Raw genomic sequence first — 23,509 nt, 5'->3', positions numbered from 1 at the left:
TGGAACATCACCATGTACCCCTTGACAACCCCAGCTGGACACAGACATAGATTTCCAATCCAATACTGGATTATGGACCTGTAGCCATGGCAACCCCAAAACGACCACATCATGCAGATTATGCAACACCAAAAAGCGAATATCCTCCTGATGTGCAGGAGCCATGCACATGGTCAATTGAGTCCAGTACTGAGGCTTATTCTTGGCCAAAGGTGTAGCATCAATTCCTCTCAATGGAATAGGATACTGCAAGGGCTCCAAGAAAAAACCACAGCGCCTGGCAAACTCCAAGTCCATCAAATTCAGGGCAGCGCCTGAATCCACAAATGCCATAACAGAATAGGACGACAAAGAGCAAATCAGAGTAACAGACAAAAGAAATTTAGACTGTACCGTACCAATGGTGGCAGACCTAGCGAACCGCTTAGTGCGCTTAGGACACTCGGAGATAGCATGAGTGGAATCACCACAGTAAAAACACAGCCCATTCCGACGTCTGTGTTCTTGCCGTTCAGCTCTGGTCAAAGTCCTATCACATTGCATAGGCTCAGGCCTATGCTCAGAGAATACCGCCAAATGGTGCACAGCTTTGCGCTCCCGCAAGCGCCGATCGATCTGAATGGCCAAGGACATAGACTCATTCAGACCAGCAGGCGTGGGAAATCCCACCATGACATCCTTAAGGGCTTCAGAAAGACCCTTTCTGAAAATTGCCGCCAGGGCACACTCATTCCACTGAGTAAGCACAGACCACTTTCTAAACTTCTGACAATATACCTCTGCTTCATCCTGACCCTGACACAAAGCCAGCAAGATTTTCTCTGCCTGATCCACTGAATTTGGTTCATCATAAAGCAATCCAAGCGCCAGAAAAAACGCATCTACATCACGTTATGCAGGATCTCCTGGCGCAAGGGAAAATGCCCAGTCTTGAGGGTCACCACGCAACAAAGAAATAATGATTTTTACTTGTTGAACGGGGTCACCAGAGGAGCGGGGTTTCAAAGCAAGAAACAGTTTACAATTATTTTTGAAATTCAGGAACTTAGATCTATCCCCAGAAAACAAATCAGGAATTGGAATTCTAGGCTCTAACATAGGATTCTGAACCACAAAAATCTTGAATGTTTTGTACCCTTGCAGTGAGATGATCCACACAAGAGGACAGACCTTGAATGTCCATATCTACACCTGTGTCCTGAACCACCCAGAGGTTAAGGGGAAAAGAAAGACAAAACACACTGCAGAGAAAAAAAAATGGTCTCAGAACTTCTCTTATCCCTCTATTGAGATGCTTTAATACTTTGGGCCAGCTGTACTGTTATGGACATGGTGGTTAGGAGCACCTGGAACGACCTGATGGTTAAACTGACACAGAACAAGCTCTGGGATGTGGGAGCTCTGCTGACCACAACCCCTAATCCTATCACACACACTAGAAATAGCCGTGGAGCGTACCTAACAGGCCTAGACGCCTCTTCACAGCCTAAGAGCTAACTAGCCCTAGAGAAAGAAAATAAAGCGTACCTTGCCTCAGAGAAATTCCCCAAAGGAAAAGGCAGCCCCCCACATATATTGACTGTGAGTTAAGATGAAAGTCACAAACACAGGAATGAAACAAGTTTCAGCAAAGGGAGGCCAGACTAACTAAACAGACTGAGGATAGGAAAGGTATCTTTGCGGTCAGCACAAAAAACTACAAAAAAACCACGCAGAGTGTGCAAAAAGACCTCCGCACCGACTCACGGTGCGGAGGTGCCACTCTGCATCCCAGAGCTTCCAGCTAGCACGGCAAAATCATGATAGCAAGCTGGACAAGAAAACAAAGAACAAATAATAAACTAGCAGGGACTTAGCTTCTGCTGGAGTAGAGAGGTCATCCGTAAGATCCAAGAGCGAACTGAACCAGTACAAGAACATTTCAAAAACCTGACGGGCACATCCAAACATAGACTCAGTGTGAACAGGTGCTGAACCTAGAGTCGCCATTAAATAAGGCAGCACACTGCAGTGCTAGAACAGTACAAGAACATTGACAGCTGGCATGGAGTAACGATCTGAGTGAAGTTAAATAGAGCAGCCATCCAAAGAATAAACTATGTCACCTGTGGAAGGAACCTCAGAAGCAGCAGCTCCACTCACAGCCACCAGAGGGAGTCCATGGACAGAACTCGCCGAAGTACCATTCATGACCACAGGAGGGAGTTCGATAACAGAATTCACAACAAGTCCCGTGCCCATATACCCATCACACATCCTCCATCCCATAGTCCCATGCCCATATACCCATCACACACATCCTGCATTCCATCGTCCCTAGGAGGGTGGCGCTGAGCAGGGAGTTCCTGGAGATGTGCTGTTATGTAACCTGGCAGTGCGGCTCTGTGTGCGGCCGCTGATGATGCAATTTTCTATGCCGGTAACAATAGAGCACGGCAATAATAGAGGAGGGGGGATTCATTTCTGTCATGTGCTCTCTGCTCCTTTCTGGGGGGCAGAAAATGGCTGGAGCTTATGTTCCCAGGGATGCGAGATTTCTCCCACCCGGTCAGTGTCTGCTGAGGTGTTGTGGAGTGGGAAAACTGAATCAAATATAGAATCACTGCACTCAGTAGAAAGGTATGCTTTCAAGTGAATGAATTTTGTTTACGGTGATAGGTGAAGCGACAGTTGACGTTTCGGCCGAACCCCGGCTTTTATCATATAGTCGCCTTTGAGGTCAACGAGAGGATATTGGCACCGTTTTTGGAATTTTTCAAATTGAAGACATATATCCAGTTTGGTGGATGATCCAGAAGGGGTTTGCAGCAAGCCAGGGGAACGCTATCCTGACCGTGACAACTGGGAGGTATTGGTGGCGCAGTGGTCATGCGGGACACACACTGCACCAGCACGCCTGTGCTCCCGCATAACGTAATATATACAATAATAGTGATCCACGGCAATGAGGCCTTGAACTTTGCCCCATTCCTATAAGATGTTTTAGATAGTAATATTTTTACATGGCCCCTCCTTTTTTGTGGAGTTCTCCTCTATGTATGTTGTTTTGTTTCTTTTTATAATTTATTTTCTTTGTATTTTTTTAATTTAGTGTGCATCATAATTGGACCTATTATCCTTCCTTTTCCTGAGGTGGATCCAAGAATGGGGCAAAAGAACGTTGGGATACTGCCACACTATTGAATTGCCGTGGACCACTATTATTGTATATATTACGTTATAACGGCTGTTATTCTTTTTGTGTGCCACAACGTTAGATATTGCTACCCTCTTATAACTGTCGTTCTTAATCCATGTGCCTATTGGGTTTCATCTTCCCTTGCTATTATGCTGTGTTTAGAAGCTGCGTGCTGTTGTCAAAACTAGCTGTGGTGCGCGTGCGCCGGTTTGCTCCGCCCCTCTGTGCCTTCTGGGTCCGGCCGGTGTGCGTGAGCGGCGGGTGACTGGGTTGCTATGGTTTCCATGCACCCACTCACCTGTCCGCTGACGTGAGCTGGGCTTGGGGGGTGGCGTGGGGATGGGCCACTGGCGCATGCGCCGCTATACACATCGCTACACCGCATGCGGTCAAATGACCATCATGTGACCCAGGAAGTGATGATATAAGGTCCTGGCTGTAGAAACAAGGCACTCCCCTTGATAAAGCCAAGTATAGGAGCGGCGAAACGCACGTCGGGGGTTGCGCTCAATCAAGGGACCCCTATTACATGGTAAGATCCGGGTATGTTCTGTGTCTGGAGGGAGACTTTTATGCCGGCTGGCTATTTACTACTATTCTCTCCTGAGACATTTCTCACATCTCAGCCTCACTATGGTTCATGATAGTCTGATCTGGAGCAACATAGCTATCCTAGTTTCAGGGACACGTACTATTAATACGGGTGGATCTGACGTTATTGTCCTGTTGTGAGGTGGTGTGGGCGCCACGGATCTTCTTTTGTCTACATCAATTTATAATAACATGGCACAACTGTTATATTTAATGCCATATATATACTATATGAATTGATGTTATTTTTGTCTGGGTTTTCCCAGTGTTTTCTATTGGTGTCTTTTTTCCCTACAATAAAATTTATATTTTCCTATATACTCCTGTGGTTCTCCTGTGTTTATATAGGATTTATTAGTAGATGTAAAGAAGGAAACTAAATACTGTAAAATATTATTATTTTTATTATTATTTATTTATATAGCACTATTAATTCCATGGTGTTGTACATGAGAAAGGGGTTACATAGAGAGTTATAGATATCGTTTACAGTAGACAAATTTACAGTGACAGGCTGGTACATAGGGGAGAGGACCCTGTCCTTGCGGACTTACATTCTATGGGATAGTGGGGAAAAGGCAGAAGGTAGGGGCGAGGCAGCGGCTCTGGCGATGGTGAGGCAGCAGAATGGTTATTGCAGGCTGTAGGCTTTCTTGAAGAGATGGGTTTTCAGGTTCCGTCTGAAGGAGCCGAGGGTGGTGGATAATCGGACGTGTTGAGGCGTGGAATTCCAGAGGATGGGAGATATTCGGGAGAAATCTTGGAGGCGGTTGTGTGAGGAACGAATAAGTGTGGAGGAGAGTAGGAGGTCTTGGGAGGATCGGAGATTACGTGAGGGAAGATATTGGGAGATTAGTTCAGAGATATAGGGAGGGGACAGGTTGTGGATGGCTTTGTAGGTCAGTGTTAGTAGTTTGAACAGGATTCGTTGGGGAACTGGGAGCCAGTGGAGGGATTTGCAGAGGGGAGAAGCAGGGGAGTAGCGAGGAGAGAGGTGGATTAGCCGGGCAGCAGAGTTGAGAACAGACTGGAGTGGTGCAAGAGAGTTAGCGGGGAAGCCACAGAGGAGGGTGTTGCAGTAGTCGAGGTGGGAGATGATGAGGGCATGCACAAGAGATTTGGGAGATTGTGGGCTGAGGAAGGAATGGATTCTGGCAATATTTTTGAGTTGGAGACGACAGGAGGTGGCAAGAGTTTGGACGTGCGGTTTAAAGAACAGGGCAGAGTCGAGAGTTACCCCGAGGCAGCGGATTTCAGGTGCGGGAGAGAGCGTGATGCCGTTTACCATAATAGATAGGTTAGGTAGGGGGGATACGTGAGATGGGGGAAAGATGATGAGCTCGGTTTTACCTACATTGAGTTTTAGGAAGCGAGAGGTGAAGGAGGAGGATATGGCTGACAGACACTTCGGGATTCTGGACAGCAGAGAGGTGACATCTGGGCCAGAGAGGCAGATCTGAGTGTCGCCGCATACGGGAGGTACTGGAAGCCGTGGGACTTTAAGAGTTGTCCTAGGCCAAGAGTATAGATGGGGAAAAAAGCAGGGGCCCTAGGACAGAGCCTGGAGGGACTCCAACAGAGAGAGGGCGGGATGAGGAGGTGGAGTAGGAGTGGGAAACGCCAAATGTGCAGTCGGAAAGGTATGAGGCAATCCAGGACAGGGCAAGGTCTTTGATGCTAAGGGAAGAAAAAATCTGTAGCAGTAGGCAATGATCGACTGTCGAAAGCAGAGGACAGGTCAAGAAGGAGGAGGATGGAGAACTGTCTGTTAGCTTTGGCTGTAAGTCATTAGTAATTTTTGTCAGGGCAGTTTCGGTGGAGTGGTGGGGGCGGAAGCCAGATTGGAGGTTGTTAAGGAGAAAGTTAGATGAGAGGTGGGAGGAAATTTGAGCATGGACATGCTGCTCAAGGAGTTTTGAAGCAAACGGGAGCAGTGATATGGGGCGGTAGCTGGGCATAGCAGTTGGGTCAAGGTTAGTTTTTTTGAGGATGGGTGTGATGGTGGCATGTTTACAGGCCGAGGGGAAGGTACCAGAATATAGCGATAGGTTGAAGAGATGGGTAAGGGCTGGAATGAGCATGTTAGTAAGGTTGGGGAGCAGGTGGGAGGGGATGGGGTCAAGTGCACAGGTGGTGAGGTGCGATTTGGAAAAGAGGCGATTAAGCTCTCCTTCAGTGATGTTGGAGAGGGAGATTATTAGGGAAGGGCAGAGGTCTGGTATATGGAGTGGTTGGGGTGATGGAACAGTAAAGGTTTGCCTTGTTTGGTCGATCTTGTTTTTGAAGTACGTGGCAAAGTCCTCAGAAGAGATGAGGGGAGTTGGAGGTGGCAGTGGTGGGCGGAGGAGGGAGGTAAATGTGCTGAATAGTTTTTTTGGGTTGTAGGATAGTGAAGATACAAGGTTAGTGAAATAAGTCTGTTTAGCGGAGGTGAAGGCTAATTTGAAGTCAAATGTAGCTTGTTTGAAAGCAGTGATGTCATATGGCAGTCGTGTTTTCTTCCAACGCTGCTCCGCAACCCTGTATACTTGTCGAAGTTTTTTTGTGAGATTGTTATGCCAAGGTTGCCTATTGGTTCGTCGCACTGTGCCATGCATGAGAGGGGCGACTGAGTCTATGGCTGATGAGAGGGTGGAGTTATAGAAAGCGGTGGCGCTGTCTGTGTCGAGGAGAGAAGATATGGAGGACAGGGGTAGGAGAAAGTCTGAGAGTCTGTGAATGTCTAGATGTGCGAGGTTTCTGCAAGGATGTGGTAATGGCTGGACATGGGGGGCAGGTGAGGAGGACAAGGATGAGAAGGTGAGTAGATGGTGGTCAGATAGGGGGAAGGGAGAGGTTGTGAGATTAGATAAGGAACAGAGGTGGGTGAAGATGAGGTCTAGTGTATGTCCGTCTGTGTGGGTGGCTGTGGAGGACCACTGAGTGAGACCAAAGGATGAAGTAAGGGCCAGTAGCTTGGAGGCTGCTGGCTGGTGGGTGTCAGTAGGTATATTAAAGTCACCCATGATGATGGTGGGGATGTCAGCAGAGAGAAAGTGAAGGAGCCAGGTGGAGAATTGGTCGATGAAGGCAGTGGCTGAGCCCGGTGGTCGGTATATGACAGCCATTTGGAGATTGGAGGGAGAGTAGATATGGACAGAGTGAACCTCGAAAGAAGGGAGGATAAAGGAGGATGGCGGTTGGATAGGGTTGAAGGAACAGTTTTTAGAAAGAAGGATACCCACTCCTCCACCATGTCTGTTGCCAGAGCGAGGAGTGTGGGTAAATTGGAGGCCACTGTAGCTCAGTGCTGCAGGCGAGGCCGTGTCAGGGGGTGTCAGCCAGGTCTCAGTGAGGGCCAGGAAGGAAAGGTTTCGGGAAGTAAAGAGATTGTGGATCACATGGAGCTTGTTGCATATAGAGCGGGTATTCCAAAGTGCCCCAGAGAGAGGAAGCAGGGGGGTGGGGGTCAGTGGCACAGATTTTAAGTGTGAGGGGTTGCGATAGTTTCTCATAGTGTGAGAAGGATAGGGGTGAGGATTAGTGATAAATATGGGGCGGGGGGAAAGGGGCAGGGTTGGGGGATGTGTCGCCAGCAGTGAGAATAAGCAGAGAAAGAAGCAGGTGGGTGAAGGAGAGTGATTGGCTTATATTATATTTTGGTGGTAGAGGTCTGAGGTTAGAGAGCAGGTCAGCAGTTAGGAAAGAGGGAGAGAAGTACATGGGATTCAGGGGTGCAGTGGCTATTTCAAAGTAGGAGATCAGACGTACCTGTGAATGAAAGCAGATGGACATGACAGCATGAAGAAGAATATACCATGGGTTATCATTGTGGTATATTTCAGATGATACACTTAAAATATGTCACTTGAAATTATGTCACATCTGACTGAAGTCAGATCTGACCCACACCATGCAACTTATACCATTCAATAATAAATCTCCTCATATGTTTCCCTTATTATCTCCAGAACAGGTAATTGTATTATTACACAGGTTCTTCTGATGTTATATCATCTTCTCATTCAGGTCTCTACAATATCAGATCCTCTCAGTGAAGATCTTCTACAAAAGAAAATTGTCCTCATTCACCCATCAAAGATGGATATGGACAGAGACAAGATGGCGGAGAGGATATTACACCTCACCCTAGAGATCCTCTTCCGGCTTACTGGAGAGGTGAGAGATTCTGATGACGTCACACTACATCATTCTTATCTCTGGAAATAACAGATGGACAGAACTGGAGAGGTGAGGACTCTGGAAATGTCTGTAGTGAGATTTATTAATGTGTCTCTCCATTACCAGGATTACACAGTGGTGAAGAAGACCTCTAGTGATCGCTGTCAGGACCCTGTGTCTGAGGGATGGGGAAGACCCCTGAGCCCAATCACGGGGCCTCCACCTCACCCCCTGATCCATGAGAACATCAATGACCAGAAGATCCTAGAACTCATCTACAAGATGATTGAGCTGCTGACTGGAGAGGTGACACTGCTGGGAATGCTGGGACATTATACAGTAACACTATGAAGGGATCGAGGGATGACGGTATCATTGTATGTGTCAGGTTCCTATAAGGTGTCAGGATGTCGCTGTCTATTTCTCCATGGAGGAGTGGGAGTATTTAGAAGGACACAGAGATCTGTACAAGAAGGTCATAATGGAGGTTCCCCAGCCCCTCACATCTCCAGGTAATAGACAGGACTAAATACACACGGCCTATAATTATCTGTATGTAAAGAATGAATTCACTCCCTGTATGTGTTTCCTCCAGATCTATCCAGTAAGAAGACAACACCAGAGAGATGTCCCCGTCCTTTTCTTCCACAGGACTGCAACCAAGAAGATCCCAATGCTCCTCAGGATCATCAGGTAGATGGAGAGAAGGTGTCAGGAGATCTCCCCTATGATGTGTAGACGCCGGTGAAGGTCTTGTGCTCAGTCTTGTTTTATCCACCAGTATTATATGTTTTATACCTGTGTAATGAGAGCGGTGGAGATGGCAGGATTAGAGCTGATCATAGATGTGACTTCTCCATCTATCGGTGACTTTTATAATATTTGTTTCAGGGTGAAGATCTGACCCATATTAATACTACAGAGACATATGTGAGGGGGGATGAGTGGTGTAAAGAGGAGATTCCCACATATGACTACCCAGGTGAGTAGTGACCACTAAATGCAGAGAAGTCACAGATTCTTCTCAGTCACCGGCTGTGGCTGCTTTATCGGTGGTGTATTCCGGCCGTATTACCATGATCACCATTTTACCTCTACACCACAACATTCTCCTCCACCCAAAACTGTTCAAATAACTTTGGTTATTGAAAGCCCTTTTCTATAGAACTTACAACCTGGTAGATCCACCTACCCCCTGTGTTTAGGAGACGCTGTTACCTGCCCAGATCTGTGAACTATAAAGCCAAATGACAGCGTACGTAGAATGTGCTGACAAGATAGAAAATCACTTGGAGAAAAATATGATGATGGGCTGAAAGAGAAAGCGGAGGGTAATGATGCTGTTGGCTTCCTAGAACCCTGAGATCTTATCGGATGAATCTCCCTTCCATCACTTTTGTGCTGCTGAATGTGATCATATGGTCCCTACAAGACCAGGTCCAGTCTTTCTGGCCAAACTTCACTTTTATGATCGACAACATTAAGGCTATGTGCACACGTCCGGAATTGCTGCGGACATTTCCATAGCACTTCCGGAACTCCCTGCCACGGGTATAACGCATGTGGAATTGGCATGCGTTTTCCCTCACTAGAGTTTTGCAAGCATAATTAGCTTGCAGAATGCTAGCGTTTTCCAAGCGATCTGTAGCATCGCTTGGAGAACTGATTGACAGGTTGGTCATAGTGCATAGCGTTTGCCAAGCGTGACCAACTTTTTACTATTGATGCTGCCTATATAGCATCAATAGTAAAAATATGTAATGTTAAAAATGATATAAAAAAAAGAAAAAAATGATTATTCTCACCTTCCGACGGCCCCCGATCTCAGCGGTGCACGCGGTGGCTTCCGTTCCCAGGGATGCTTTGCGCGCAGGACCTTTGTGACGTCACGGTCTCGTGACCGCGACGTTATCCCAGGTTCTTCGCACAAAGCATCCCTGGGAACGGAAGGAGTCACGTGCACTGCCGAGAGGCGGGAGGACTCTGGGGGCCATCGGAAGGTGAGCATATCAATATTTGTTATTTTAATTCTTCTTTTTACCGTGATATGGTGCCCAGTCCAGGAGACTCTCCTCCACCCTGGGTACCATCCGCACATGATCCGCTTAATTCCCGCATGGTGGGCATAGCCTCATGCGGGAAGTAAGCGGATCAATGCATTCCTATGTGTGCGGAATCCCTGTGATTCCGCGAAATTAATGAACATGCTGCGTTTTTTTCCGGAATGCGTTTCCGCTCCGAAAAAAAACACAGCATGTGCATGCAAAATGCAGATTGCATTCTATTAATAGCATGCTTAATGTGAGCATTTTTTTGCCGTTTTATCGCGTTTTTATAGCGAAAAAACACGAAAAATCCAGAACATGTGCACACAGCCTAAATGTGCAGTGAGGCCAAGTGTGAATTTCTGGACAATAACAGAGTTTCCCTTTATCCTGACTTTTCAATTTGTATTAAAACCGACTAACTTCACGGAGGATTGTGATAATCTACATAAAACACATCACACCGGTGCCATGATATATCTCTGAGCTGTGCGTGGCTGATGGCTATAATATACTGTATTTTTCGCTTTGTAGGACGCACTTTTTCCCCCCAAATTTGGGCAGAAAATGGGGGCTGCGTCTTACAAAGCGGACGTGCCTTACCGATACCATGGGTGTAGGCCGCAGACTGGGAAGAGGGGGTGTCCGGGTGTCTCCAGGTGCTCAGCGGTTGCTGGCCAGTGCTGTGGGTGTCTCTGGTGCCCAGCGGTGCTGCGTGGGTGTCTGGCGCTGCCCAAGGCTCTGCCGACATTTTGTGACAGGCCAGAGCCCCGGTAATTCCACGGTTCCTTGTGCATGTGCGGTGGACTCCAGAAATATGACCGCCGCCGGGGGCAGCTCATGAGCCGATGTGAGCTCGGGACCAAGATCTTGAGAGATGAGATTTCAGCGAACTGTGGAATTACGAGGGCTTTGGCCTGTCGCAAAATGTCGGCAGAGCCCTGGCAGCAACACCCACACAGCACCGCTGGGCACCGGAGACACCCGGCAGCAGCATCGGACATGCACCAGCACAAGACCAGCGCATTGCAGCTTCGGAGCCCCCCTCATCCCAGCCTGCGGCCTGCAGCATCACCCTACTCCTGCCTCTTACAGCAGTGACCCTGGGACCCCGCTTCACCACATCCACCATCCCCGGTAAGCAAGAAGATTCAGAGATTATAGGAAGCACCACTATTTTGTAAAAAATTATTTTTTTCTTATTTTTCTCCGCAAAATTTGGGGTGAGTCTTATAATCCGGATTGTCTTATAATTAGTGATGAGCGAATATACTCGTTACTCAAGATTTTACTCTTTGCCACGACAGCACCCCTGGAGAGAGGGATCCGCCCCGCAGGAACAGGAAACCTACAGAAAAATAAAAGGGGGCGGTCCGCCTCTCCTCCTCAGTTTAGGTTTCCTGTTCCTGCGGGAACATACAGGACGACAGGACTACACGGACATACCTGGGCTTGCATTCTGCCTGCGCGGTGTCCATGAGAACACAGGGGCTGCAGCTCAGAAGCAGCATCGGGGGAGTTCCGTTAGATGGCTCCCTCCTCGTCTGGTGGAGCATGCAGACGGCTGGGTCCGGGGAGGGCCGCCCGGCATCATCTACAGTGGGGGGGGCCGGCTGGAGTGGGGTAAGAAAGCGGCTGTACTCCTATTGCGGTCCGGTGCTGAATCCCGGACCGCACATGTGCCGACCGCCGCAATACAGGCTACCCCGGAAGTGGATGGTTGACTTCCGGGGCGCCTAGGCCGGATCTAGGGCGGGGGAGCCAGCGCCGATCCGCGCATGCGCACTGCGCCGGAAAAGGAAAAAAAAATGGGCGCACTATTTAAACCGCAGATCAACTGTAATACGGCGATGCAGAGATGTCATCCCCAGGTGCCATGGACCCCACAGCTGGAGATCCAGTACCCCCCCGCCAAGGATCACACCAGAGGATCCTCTGAGACCGCTCGTAAAAGCGATGGATCCAGAACAGGATCTCGGCCTTCTGATCCGGTACTATTTGCTTCACTGGGTGAGTTTTTTAAACTCTGCCTATAAAGCTGACGTTGTCTCCCTACTTCTCTCTTTTCTCTTTCTCTCACTACTTATTACGCTTAGACTAAAAAGCGACAAAAAACGAAGCATAAGGAATGTGCCTTGTGTAGCCAGCCCCTTCCGGACTCATACCCCAAAAAACTTTGCAAAGACTGTTTTAAGGAAACAACACAGGGAGCAACAGTGTCCATTACAGACTTACGGGCCATTATTAAGGAGGAACTAAAAAATATGGCCCAGGATAAACCGCGTAAAACTAAGTCCAAAACACCGACACCTGTGTCAGACTCTGATAGTGACCAGACTGTACTCTCAGAAGCCTCCCTATCATCATCATCCTCATCAGAGATTGAGGGACGCTCATGTTTTCCCTTAGACAGTGTGGACAACTTGGTAAAGTCAATTAGAAATACCATGGGGTGTGAGGAGACAAAGGGTGCGCAAACCACACAGGACATAATGTTCGCGGGTTTAGCAGAGAGAAAGAGGATATGTTTTCCAGTTATCCCAGCAGTGAAAGCATTAATTAAAAGAGAGTGGGAGAAACAGGATCAAAGAAGTTTTTTTACCCTCCGCGTCAAAACGTAAATATCCGTTTAGTGACGAGGAGCTTCTTACATGGACCAAGGTCCCTAAGGTCGACGCAGCTGTAGCCTCTACCTCTAAGCAATCCACTCTACCTGTGGAGGATGAGGGACTACTGGTCGATCCTTTGGATCGTAAGGCTGAATCATCCCTTAAACGTTCTTGGGAAGTGACTACAGGAATATTCAAACCTGCAGTAGCCAGCACTTGCGCTGCCCGGTCAATGATCATTTGGATTGATCAGTTAGACCAGCAAATTGAAAGTAAGGTTTCGAGAGAAAAACTGCAAGCGGCCATCCCCTTAATACGAGGAGCGGCAGCTTTTATGGCAGATGCATCCGCCGACTCTCTCCGTTTGGCAGCAAAATCCGCAGGCCTCGTGAATAATGCGAGACGAGCGCTATGGATGAAAAGCTGGAAAGGGGATGCGCAGTCTAAGTCTAAAATATGCGCAATCCCATGTGAGGGTGAGTACCTCTTTGGTAAAACCTTAGACGAAATAATCAAAAAGGCAAAGGACAGGAAGAAAGCTTTTCCTGGTTCCTCTATTCCCTTTTACAGGAGAGCCTTTAAGAGGAGACCGTTTGGCAAAAGGAGGCAAACGGATAGGTCAACAACATGGACCGCTAAAGAAGACAAACAAAGAGGTACCATGTTTAGAAGACCCAACCCCCCAAAAGACAACAAATACTAAGGATATACCAGTAAGGGGCAGACTGAAATTTTTGGCCACCCAATGGGAAAAAATAACATCTGGCTCGTGGGTTTTAAATATCATCCGAGATGGAATTAAACTACAATTCTCTTATGTTCCCCACGAGTCATATATTATAACATCCCTCAGCTCGCCTGTACAACAACAGGCTCTAGAGCTTGAAAATCAAACCCTATTTTCAAAACGGGTTTTAGTCCAGGTTCCTGAAGGACAGGAAGGTAGGGGATTCTACTCTCCCTTATTCCTGATTTCCAAACCCGAAGGTTCTTTCAGGACAATCATAAACCTTAAAAAACTCAATTCATTTATTGAAAACCATACATTTAAGATGGAATCCATTAGATCCACTATAAAACTCCTCTTTCCAAACTGTATGATGGGGGGCATTGATCTAAAAGATGCTTATTATCATCTTCATATTCATGACAGATACCAAAAATTGCTCAGGGTAGCAGTGATAACCAACAGCAAGATTCGTCATTTCCAGTACACGGCCATGCCCTTCGGCCTTTCTACAGCGCCGAGGATCTTCACCAAGATAATGCTAGAGGTGATGGCCTATCTTCGCCAAAAGGAAACCTTAATTGTGCCCTATCTGGATGACTTTCTGGTCATAGGAAATTCAGTTACTCAATGTGCTGATCGTTTGGCTCACGCAATTTCCTCTCTACAGGATCTAGGCTGGATAATCAATACCAACAAATCCAGACTCACTCCGCTTTCCCGTCAGGCGTTCTTGGGGTTCCATCTAGACTCCATATCTCAAAAGTGTCTTCTGCCTCAGGTAAAGATACTACTGATCAGACACAAAGTCCTAACCGCAATAAATAGTCCACGTATATCCCTAAGACAAGCTATGTCATTACTAGGATCCCTTATCTCTTGTATACCTGCAGTAAAATAGGCTCAATATCATACCCGAACACTACAACACCAGATTTTACAAGAAGATAGACGGTTATTTGGTCACCTAAATGCAAAAATAACCTTGTCACAGGAGGTTTTATCTTCCTTAGTGTGGTGGCTAGATTCAAATCATTTGATGAGTGGTGTTCCATGGGTAATAACGCCATCTCATACCATAACCACTGACGCCAGTCCTCACGGATGGGGCGCTCATATGGGGAATTATTTTTGCCAAGGGTTATGGAACATGGAGGAAAGCTACAACTCCTCTAACGTTAAAGAACTAAATGCAGTAAAATACGCCTTATACCATTTTCTCCCACAGCTTCAGGGAAAAGACGTCAGAATCCTTTCTGACAACACCACCACAGTGGCGTATCTAAACAGGCAAGGAGGCACTCAATCAGAGACTCTGATGTCTTCTGCTACAGAAATCTTGAATCTAGCAGAGTGTCACCTGACATCTCTTACTGCGCTTCACATAAGAGGGGAAAACAACCAGCAGGCAGACTTCTTAAGTCGACACACCTTGAGACAAGGGGAGTGGTGCCTAAACCAGCAGATTTTTCTGGACATAATATCCCTATGGGGTCGTCCTCAGATAGATCTCTTCGCCACAAGAAGAAACAAGAAAGTCCGGAGATTTGCCTCCTTATCTCCAGCAGATCATCCGGACATTCTGGACGCTCTCCAAGCCCCTTGGCAGTTCAGTCTGGCGTACGCTTGTCCTCCAATCATATTACTACCCCAGGTCATACGCAAAATCAGAGAAGAAGGAGCGAGAGTGATATTGATAGCTCCAAGAGACCATGGTTCTCGTGGCTGCAAACCATGTCGGTCTCAGATCCTTGGGTCCTCCCCTCAACACCCAATCTTCTCTTCCAGGGACCGTTTTTCCACCCTCAGGTGGACAATCTCTATCTGACGGCCTGGAATTTGAGAGGCAGATGCTAAAATCAAGGGGGTTCTCGGAGGGATTGATTAACACACTCCTCCAAATTAGAAAACCTTCCACTACCAAAATCTATACAGGGATATGGAAAAAATTCCTACAATTCCATACATCTCCAAACACGTCAGAAATTCCGATACAATCTATCCTGGAATTTCTTCAAAAAGGGAGAGAACTAGGTTTAACTGTAAACACCTTAAAGGGAACCTGTCACCTGAATTTGGCGGGACTGGTTTTGGGTCATATGGGCGGAGTTTTCGGGTGTTTGATTCACCCTTTCCTTACCCGCTGGCTGCATGCTGGCTGCAATATTGGATTGAAGTTCATTCTCTGTCCTCCATAGTACACGCCTGCACAAGGCAAGATTGCTTTGCGCAGGCGTGTACTATGGAGGACAGAGAATGAACTTCAATCCAATATTGCAGCCAGCATGCAGCCAGCGGGTAAGGAAAGGGTGAATCAAACACCCGAAAATTCCGCCCATATGACCCAAAACCAGTCCCGCCAAATTCAGGTGACAGAGTCCCTTTAAAGGTTCATGTTTCAGCACTAGGAGCCCTCTATGGCCATAACATTGCGGGAGATAGATGGGTATCCCGATTTATTACAGCCTGCGAACGAATAAACCCAGTTAATATACCTAGAATTCCTCCCTGGGATCTAAATTTAGTTTTACAAGCCCTAACAGACTCTCCATTTGAACCAATAGTTTCAATACCAATCAAAAGCCTATCACTAAAGACGGCCCTCTTGGTAGCACTGACTTCAGCTAGGAGAATCAGTGACTTCCAAGCCCTCTCTGTAGATCCACCTTTCCTGTTAACTTTTCAGGATAAGTTGATCCTTAAACCAGACCCTTCCTACCTTCCCAAAGTAGCAAAGAAATTTCATAGGTCTCAGGAAATAATTTTGCCCACTTTCTTCAGTAATCCCTCCACTCCTGAAGAACAGAAGTACCACACTCTAGATGTTAAAAGAGTAGTGTTAAAATACATTGAAAGAACCAGTAGCTGGCTGACTGTGGGCCCCACTGATGACAAACGGAAAGTAAAGCTGTTTTATTACCTAATTGGGGAAAATGGCAGAGAATTAGCCCACACCTTGCTCCCAGACACAGACAACCTCCTCCTAGCAGACATTGTGCAGGCATTTGATAAACACTGTGACCCAAAGAAGAATGAGACAGTGGAAAGATATAAGTTTTTCACAAGACATCAGGAGGATGGTGAAAATGTGGACAGATATCTGACAGAGCTGAGGAGACTTGCAGAAACATGTGGCTTTGGAGAGATCAGGGGCAGTCTAATCAAGGGCAGAATGGTGTGTGGCATAAAGGACAGTCATCTCAAAGAAAGATTACTGAGAGAGGAAGGCATGACTTTAGAGAAATGTATGCAAATCTGCAGGGCTGCTGAGCTCACAAAGCACAGCCTGAAGATGATGGCAGGCACCAGTGAGAATGATGATGACAAGGTACATGCAGTATCTATGAAAGGAAAGACAGGACCAGACTACCCTATAAACACTGTCCACTGCAAGTATTGTGGGAAAAGACATGAGAGAGACAAAACCAAGTGTCCAGCATATGGGGAAACCTGCAGGTCATGTGGCAAGAAGAATCATTCCTCTGCTGTCTGCAGGCAAGGAAGAGGCAAACAGTACAGACAGCTCCACACTGTGACACCAGACACTGACAGTGCAGAGGACATTACATGGCTACAAATGCAGTCTACAACAGAGAAAGTCAATGTAGTCGGGCAGTCAGTAGTGAAGGATGCCAAGCAGCTTTATGCAACATTCTTGTTGGATGAGAAGCCCATTAGATTTCAGCTGGATTGTGGAGCAAGCTGCAATGTAATTTCATTTGATCTGCTAAACAAACAGGTTTCTATTGAGCCAACTGACAAGGTACTGGTGATGTACAACAAAAGTGTTCTGAAACCAATGGGGACATGTAAGCTAAAAATACGAAACCCATGTAACAGAAAGAGTTATAGAGTTGAATTTACCGTGTTACGGGGTGGTAACATAGTAACATAGTTAGTAAGGCCGAAAAAAGACATTTGTCCATCCAGTTCAGCCTATATTCCATCATAATAAATCCCCATATCTACGTCCTTCTACAGAACCTAATAATTGTATGATACAATATTGTTCTGCTCCAGGAAGACATCCAGGCCTCTCTTGAACCCCTCGACTGAGTTCGCCATCACCACCTCCTCAGGCAAGCAATTCCAGATTCTCACTGCCCTAACAGTAAAGAATCCTCTTCTATGTTGGTGGAAAAACCTTCTCTCCTCCAGACGCAAAGAATTCCCCCTTGTGCCCGTCACCTTCCTTGGTATAAACAGATCCTCAGCGAGATATTTGTATTGTCCCCTTATATACTTATACATGGTTATTAGATCGCCCCTCAGTCGTCTTTTTTCTAGACTAAATAATCCTAATTTCGCTAATCTATCTGGGTATTGTAGTTCTCCCATCCCCTTTATTAATTTTGTTGCCCTCCTTTGTACTCTCTCTAGTTCCATTATATCCTTCCTGAGCACCGGTGCCCAAAACTGGACACAGTACTCCATGTGCGGTCTAACTAGGGATTTGTACAGAGGCAGTATAATGCTCTCATCATGTGTATCCAGACCTCTTTTAATGCACTCCATGATCCTGTTTGCCTTGGCAGCTGCTGCCTGGCACTGGCTGCTCCAGGTAAGTTTATCATTAACTAGGATCCCCAAGTCCTTCTCCCTGTCAGATTTACCCAGTGGTTTCCCGTTCAGTGTGTAATGGTGATATTGATTCCTTCTTCCCATGTGAATAACCTTACATTTATCATTGTTAAACCTCATCTGCCACCTTTCAGCCCAAGTTTCCAACTTATCCAGATCCATCTGTAGCAGAATACTATCTTCTCTTGTATTAACTGGTAACCATGTACCATTACTGGGAGTAAAAGCAGTTCAGGCAATGGACTTAATAAAAGTACAGTCTCAGAACATTATGTCTGTTGAAGTTGCCCAGGATATACAAAATCCAAAACTAAATGCAGAGCACAACTTGGACATGCAGAAAATTAAAAGCAGAGTATGCTGATGTATTTGAAGGTGATGGATGCTTTGAAGGTAAATATAGGCTAGAAATTGACAACACAGTGCAGCCCACCAGATTACCTACAAGAAGAGTGCCTGTAGCTTTAATGCAACCGCTGAAAGTAGAACTGCAAGATCTACAGAGAAGAGGCATGATAGCACCAGAGGCATAAGAGCACAGATTGGATCAGCAGTTTGGTCATAGTGCAGAAACCATCGGGCAAGTTAAGAATATGTATTGATCCTAAGCCACTCAACAAGGCGCTGAAACGAAATCATTACCCAATGCCAACATTAGATGATGTTCTACCAGATTTATCAAAGGCTAAAATATTTTCTGTATGTGATGTAAAAAATGGATTCTGGCATGTGGCCCTGACTGAAGATTCAAGTTTATTGACAACATTTTCTTCACCATTTGGACGCTTTAAATGGCTGAAAATGCCCATGGGACTAAAACCTGCTCCAGAGATATTCCAGCAGAAATTGATGCAGGCTTTGGAAGGACTTAGGCTAGGTTCACACTGCGTTGGTGCAGTCCGTTCAACATATCCGTTAAACGGACTGCACTAACGCAAGTGCCGGCGCTTGCACAGCGCTAGCGCAGATGGAGCTTCTGCTAGCTCCATCTGCGCAAGCAGTGACAGACCCGGAAACGCTGCAGCCCGCGTCTCGGGTCCGTCACTCAAATGACGGCACATCACTAGGGCACGCCCATTGTGGGCGTGCGCTAGCGATGCGTTCGCCATTGCAAGTAATGGCGGCGTTAACAGACTACGTTACACCGCGTTATGCCGCGGTGTAACGTAGTCCGTTAAACGGGTTCACACAACGCAATGTGAACCCAGCCTTACTGGAGTGAAGACAATAGCGGATGATATCCTAGTAGTGGGAGAAGGTGAAAATATGGAATCTGCAATCAAGGATCACGATCAGAAGATGATACAATTTTTGGACAGATGCAGAGAAAAAAACATAAAGCTGAATTTGGACAAATTCAAATTGAAAATGACAGAAGTGGCCTATATTGGTCATCGACTGACTTCAACTGGGGTCAAAGTGGATCCTGAAAAGGTGAGAGCAATACAAGATTTGCCTACCCCTACTGATGTTTCTGGAGTACAACGATTTTTGGGCATGGCGAATTATCTCTCAAAATTTTGCAGACATCTGTCAGACATGTGTGAGCCACTGAGACAGCTAACCCACAAAGATGTGCGCTGGGAATGGACAGAAAGCCAGGAGACTGCTTTCCGAGCAGTAAAGAATGCCATTGCAGATACAGCAACCCTAAAGTATTTCGATCCAGATCGAGAACTGGTGGTACAATGTGATGCTTCGGAAAAAGGCCTTGGAGCCACATTAATGCAGAACAAACAGCCAATTACATTTGCAAGCAGAGCCCTTACAACAACAAAGCAAGGATATGCGCAGATTGAGAAGGAACTACTGGCTGTGGTATTTGGGATGGAGAAGTTTCACCAGTACACCTATGGTCGACGGGTAACAGTGCAGTCGGATCACAAACCATTGGAGAGCATTACAAAGAAACCATTACTAAATGTCCCAAAGAGACTACAGCGCATGCTGTTGCGACTTCAGAAATATGATGTTGACATCGGGTACTGTCCAGGAAGAGACTTACTGATTGCAGATACGCTAAGCAGAGCTTACCTTCCTATCACAAATGATGAGGAGGAAGACATTGAAACCATCAATATGTGTAACTACCTTGCAGTGTCAAAAGAAAAGGTCAAGCAAATCCAGACTTTTACAGAGAAGGATAAAAGTCTCCAGAGTTTAAAGACTGTCATCTTGCAGGGCTGGCCAAAATACAAGCAGCATGCTCCGAGGGAAGTCTCACCATTCTTCCACATAAGAGATGAATTGTCAGTGCAGCAAGGAATCATCTTTAAAGGAGACAGGGCTGTTATACCTGAAGTTCTCAGAAGAGGCATATTGAAGACATTGCACTCTTCTCACTTAGGCATAAAAGGATGCCTACGTCATGCACGAGAATCAGTTTATTGGCCAGGAATGAATGACCACATAAAAAATTACATAGCACAATGTGAAATATGTGCATCCTGCAATGATAAGCAACCAAAGGAGACATTGCAACCTCATGAAACTCCACATAGGCCTTGGTCAAAAATAGGAACAGACTTGTTCACATGGAATGACAAAGAATACCTGATTACAGTGGACTATTTCTCTAACTTCTGGGAGGTTGATTTGGTGCAGGACACAAGGGCGAGAACAGTGATTAACCCCTCTGTGACCTTAGACGTACTATCCCGTCGAGGTGCCCTGGGCCTATTTGACCCTTGACGGGATAGTACATCATGCCCTTTAATGCGATACCGCGACTTAAGTCGCGGTGATCGCATTAAAATTCCGACGCCATCTTACCTGGGGGAAGATGGCCTCGGCATCCAGGGCATTGTCGCCGCCCACCCGCCCTCTCGATCGCTGTGATTGGCTGTTCAATTCTGAACAGCCAATCACAGCCATTCTCATTGTTTCAGCCAATCGGAGCGGCTGAAACAATGAGGTGACAGGCTAGGATCGAGTACCGATGTACTCGATCCTAGGTCCGGTGCCTGGCAACGCCAGGCACCGGCAAGAACACCCCGGATTGGCGCGATCGCATCGATCGCGCCAATCGCAGGGCACCGTGCGGTATTACCGCGCTGTGCCCTGCCGGAACCTGCGTGGATCGGTGCTCTAATAGCACCGATCCTAGGATAGGACACAGTGCAGGCACAGCAGGGCCTGCAGGAGCCGATTGGCGCGATCGATGTCATCGCGCCAATCACAGGGCGCAGCGGCGATCACGCTGTGATCGCTCTGTGCCCTGCAGGTGACCTGGCTGTGACCTGCCTAGGATCGGCGCGAACAGCTCCGATCCTAGGCAGGTCACAGCCAGGTCACCAGGAAAGCTCTGGTAGGATCGATGTTATGGTCGATCCCACCAATGACAGGTCACAGCAGCAGCATGACCGCTCTGTGACCTGTCTGTGTCACCTGCCTGACCTGTGTATGACCGCTCTACAGGGGTCCTCATTCTAGCTGAGGATTCCTACAGAGCGGTCATACTGCTGGATCTCCCTGCTGGATTTTGTGCCTGGATCTCCCTGCCGTGCTGGGTATTGTGGTGCCACAGCAGCCTGTATCACCACAATCCCTGCTAAAGAAGAAGACAACTAAACGTAAGTTTTATCCGTGCCCAATCCCCGTTCATCCGTGCCCAATCCCCGTTCATCCGTGCCCAATCCCCGTTCATCCACCCCAATCCCCGTTCATCCACCCCAATCCCCGTTCATCCACCCCAATCCCCCCTTCCCCCTCTTTTTACCCCCTCCAACCCCATTTGTGCTGCCTCCGTGCGCACATTTAGTAGCCGCCAAGCATTGATTGGTGACGCAGTTCACCGATCAACGCTCGCGCTCACTTTTTTTCCCTCACCCCCGTTGCGCCAGCTCCGTACACATCCCGCAGCCGCCAAAGTTTGATAAGTGACGTAGTTCACTTATCAGAGTTTGTGCCTGCCGTTTTCCTTTTTTTTTCTCACCCCCCTTTTGTGCCACCTGACTACAACCGTACGTTTTGATCACTGATCCCTGCCCAATCACCACTTCCACCCCCATCTCCCTTCCCCCTCTTTTTACCCCCCTTTGCACCTCCTTCCGTGCGCCCATTTAACAGCCGCCGAGCGTTGATTGGTGACGCAGTTCACCGATCAACGCTCGCTCTCGCTTTTTTCCCCTCACCCCCGTTGCGCCAACTCCGTACACACATCCCGCAGCCGCCAAAGTTTGATAAGTGACGCAGTTCACTTATCAGAGTTTGTGCCTGCCGTTTTCCTTTTTTTTTTTTTCACCCCCCTTTTGCGCCACCTGACTACAACCGTACGTTTTGATCACTGATCCCTGCCCAATCCCCACTTCCACCCCCATCTCCCTTCCCCCTCTTTTTACCCCCCTTTGCACCTCCTTCCGTGCGCCCATTTAACAGCCGCCGAGCGTTGATTGGTGACGCAGTTCACCGATCAACGCTCGCGCTCGCTTTTTTTCCCTCACCCCCGTTGCGCCAACTCTGTACACACATCCCGCAGCCGCCAAAGTTTGATAAGTGACGCAGTTCACTTATCAGAGTTTGTGCCTGCCATTTTCCTTTTTTTTTTCACCCCCCTTTTGCGCCACCTGACTACAACCGTACATTTTAATCACTTATCCCTGCCCAATCCTCACTTCCACCCCCATCTCCCTTCCCCCTCTTTTTACCCCCCTTTGCACCTCCTTCCGTGCGCTCATTTAACAGCTGCCGAGCGTTGATTGGTGACGCAGTTGACCGATCAACTCTCGCGCTCGCTTTTTTCCCCTCAGCCTTTTTGCGCAACCTCCGTACACACATCCCGCAGCCGCCAAACTTTGATAAGTGACGCAGTTCTCTTATCAGAGTTTGTGCCTTCCTTTTTTTTTTTTTCCCCCCCCCTTGCCCGACCCTCGTGCGCACATCAAGCAGCGGCCAAATTTTGATAAGTGAAACAGTTCACTGATCAGAGCTGGGCCTGCTGTTTTAGACACTTTTACTTTTTTTTGTCATCTCCGTGCGCACATCCAGCAGCCGCCAAATTTTGATAAGTAACGCAAGTTCACTTATCAGAGCTAGGGCCTGCTGTTTTAGACTTTTCTTTTTACAGGTTTTTCTTCTCCTTTTAGCATTTTCTTTTCAGATAAGGTTGCACAAATCACTATCCCCCCACACATACACATACAGTTATCAATAAAGTGCACCCAATCACCATATTCACACAAAAATGTCCCGCTCGTCCCATTCGTCCCAACAGCGCTATTCATTGGAGGAGGCATATGCTTTCCTTGCCTCCGACACTGATACCGAGTGAGAGGATCCCACTTTTCTTTACTTTTCTGATTCTTCATCCTCTTCCTCCTCCTCCTCCTCTTCCTCCTCATCTTCCTCCTCGGGTCCTGCGGAACCGCCACGCAGACGCCCCAGGACAGAAGATGAGGCAGCCCCCACCACTCCTGAACCAGTGCTCCCCACTGCGGAACCCACATGGACCTCGCCCCCCGAAAATTACGAGCCACTGATTCCTGATTTTGTGGCAGAATCAGGAATCAAGTTTGACACCACGGGCCTCACAGAAACAGACTTTTTCAAAGTCTTTTTCTCTGAGGATTTTATTAACCTCATGGTGGAGCAAACTAATTTGTATGCTCGTCAATTTTTG

The 23,509-nt window shown here is 47.3% G+C and overlaps 1 protein-coding gene across 1 annotated transcript in view; it reads left to right on the top strand.

Moving 5' to 3' along the window:
* Window positions 1–23,509, top strand: part of LOC138663026 (gastrula zinc finger protein XlCGF57.1-like) — a 63,828-nt gene that overhangs the window by 11,258 nt on the left and 29,061 nt on the right. The window contains exons 2-6 of the mRNA XM_069749080.1: window positions 7,778–7,927; window positions 8,057–8,236; window positions 8,319–8,442; window positions 8,526–8,623; window positions 8,822–8,912. Coding sequence (XP_069605181.1) covers window positions 7,850–7,927; window positions 8,057–8,236; window positions 8,319–8,442; window positions 8,526–8,623; window positions 8,822–8,912 — 571 coding nt within the window. The 5' untranslated portion in view covers window positions 7,778–7,849. The remainder of the gene's footprint in view (window positions 1–7,777; window positions 7,928–8,056; window positions 8,237–8,318; window positions 8,443–8,525; window positions 8,624–8,821; window positions 8,913–23,509) is intronic.

Source organism: Ranitomeya imitator, chromosome 2 (genome assembly GCF_032444005.1).
Source record: "Ranitomeya imitator isolate aRanImi1 chromosome 2, aRanImi1.pri, whole genome shotgun sequence".
Taxonomy (NCBI): domain Eukaryota; kingdom Metazoa; phylum Chordata; class Amphibia; order Anura; family Dendrobatidae; genus Ranitomeya; species Ranitomeya imitator.
The sequence above is the reverse complement of the archived record's forward strand: the minus strand, read 5'-3'. Positions and strand labels throughout refer to the sequence as shown.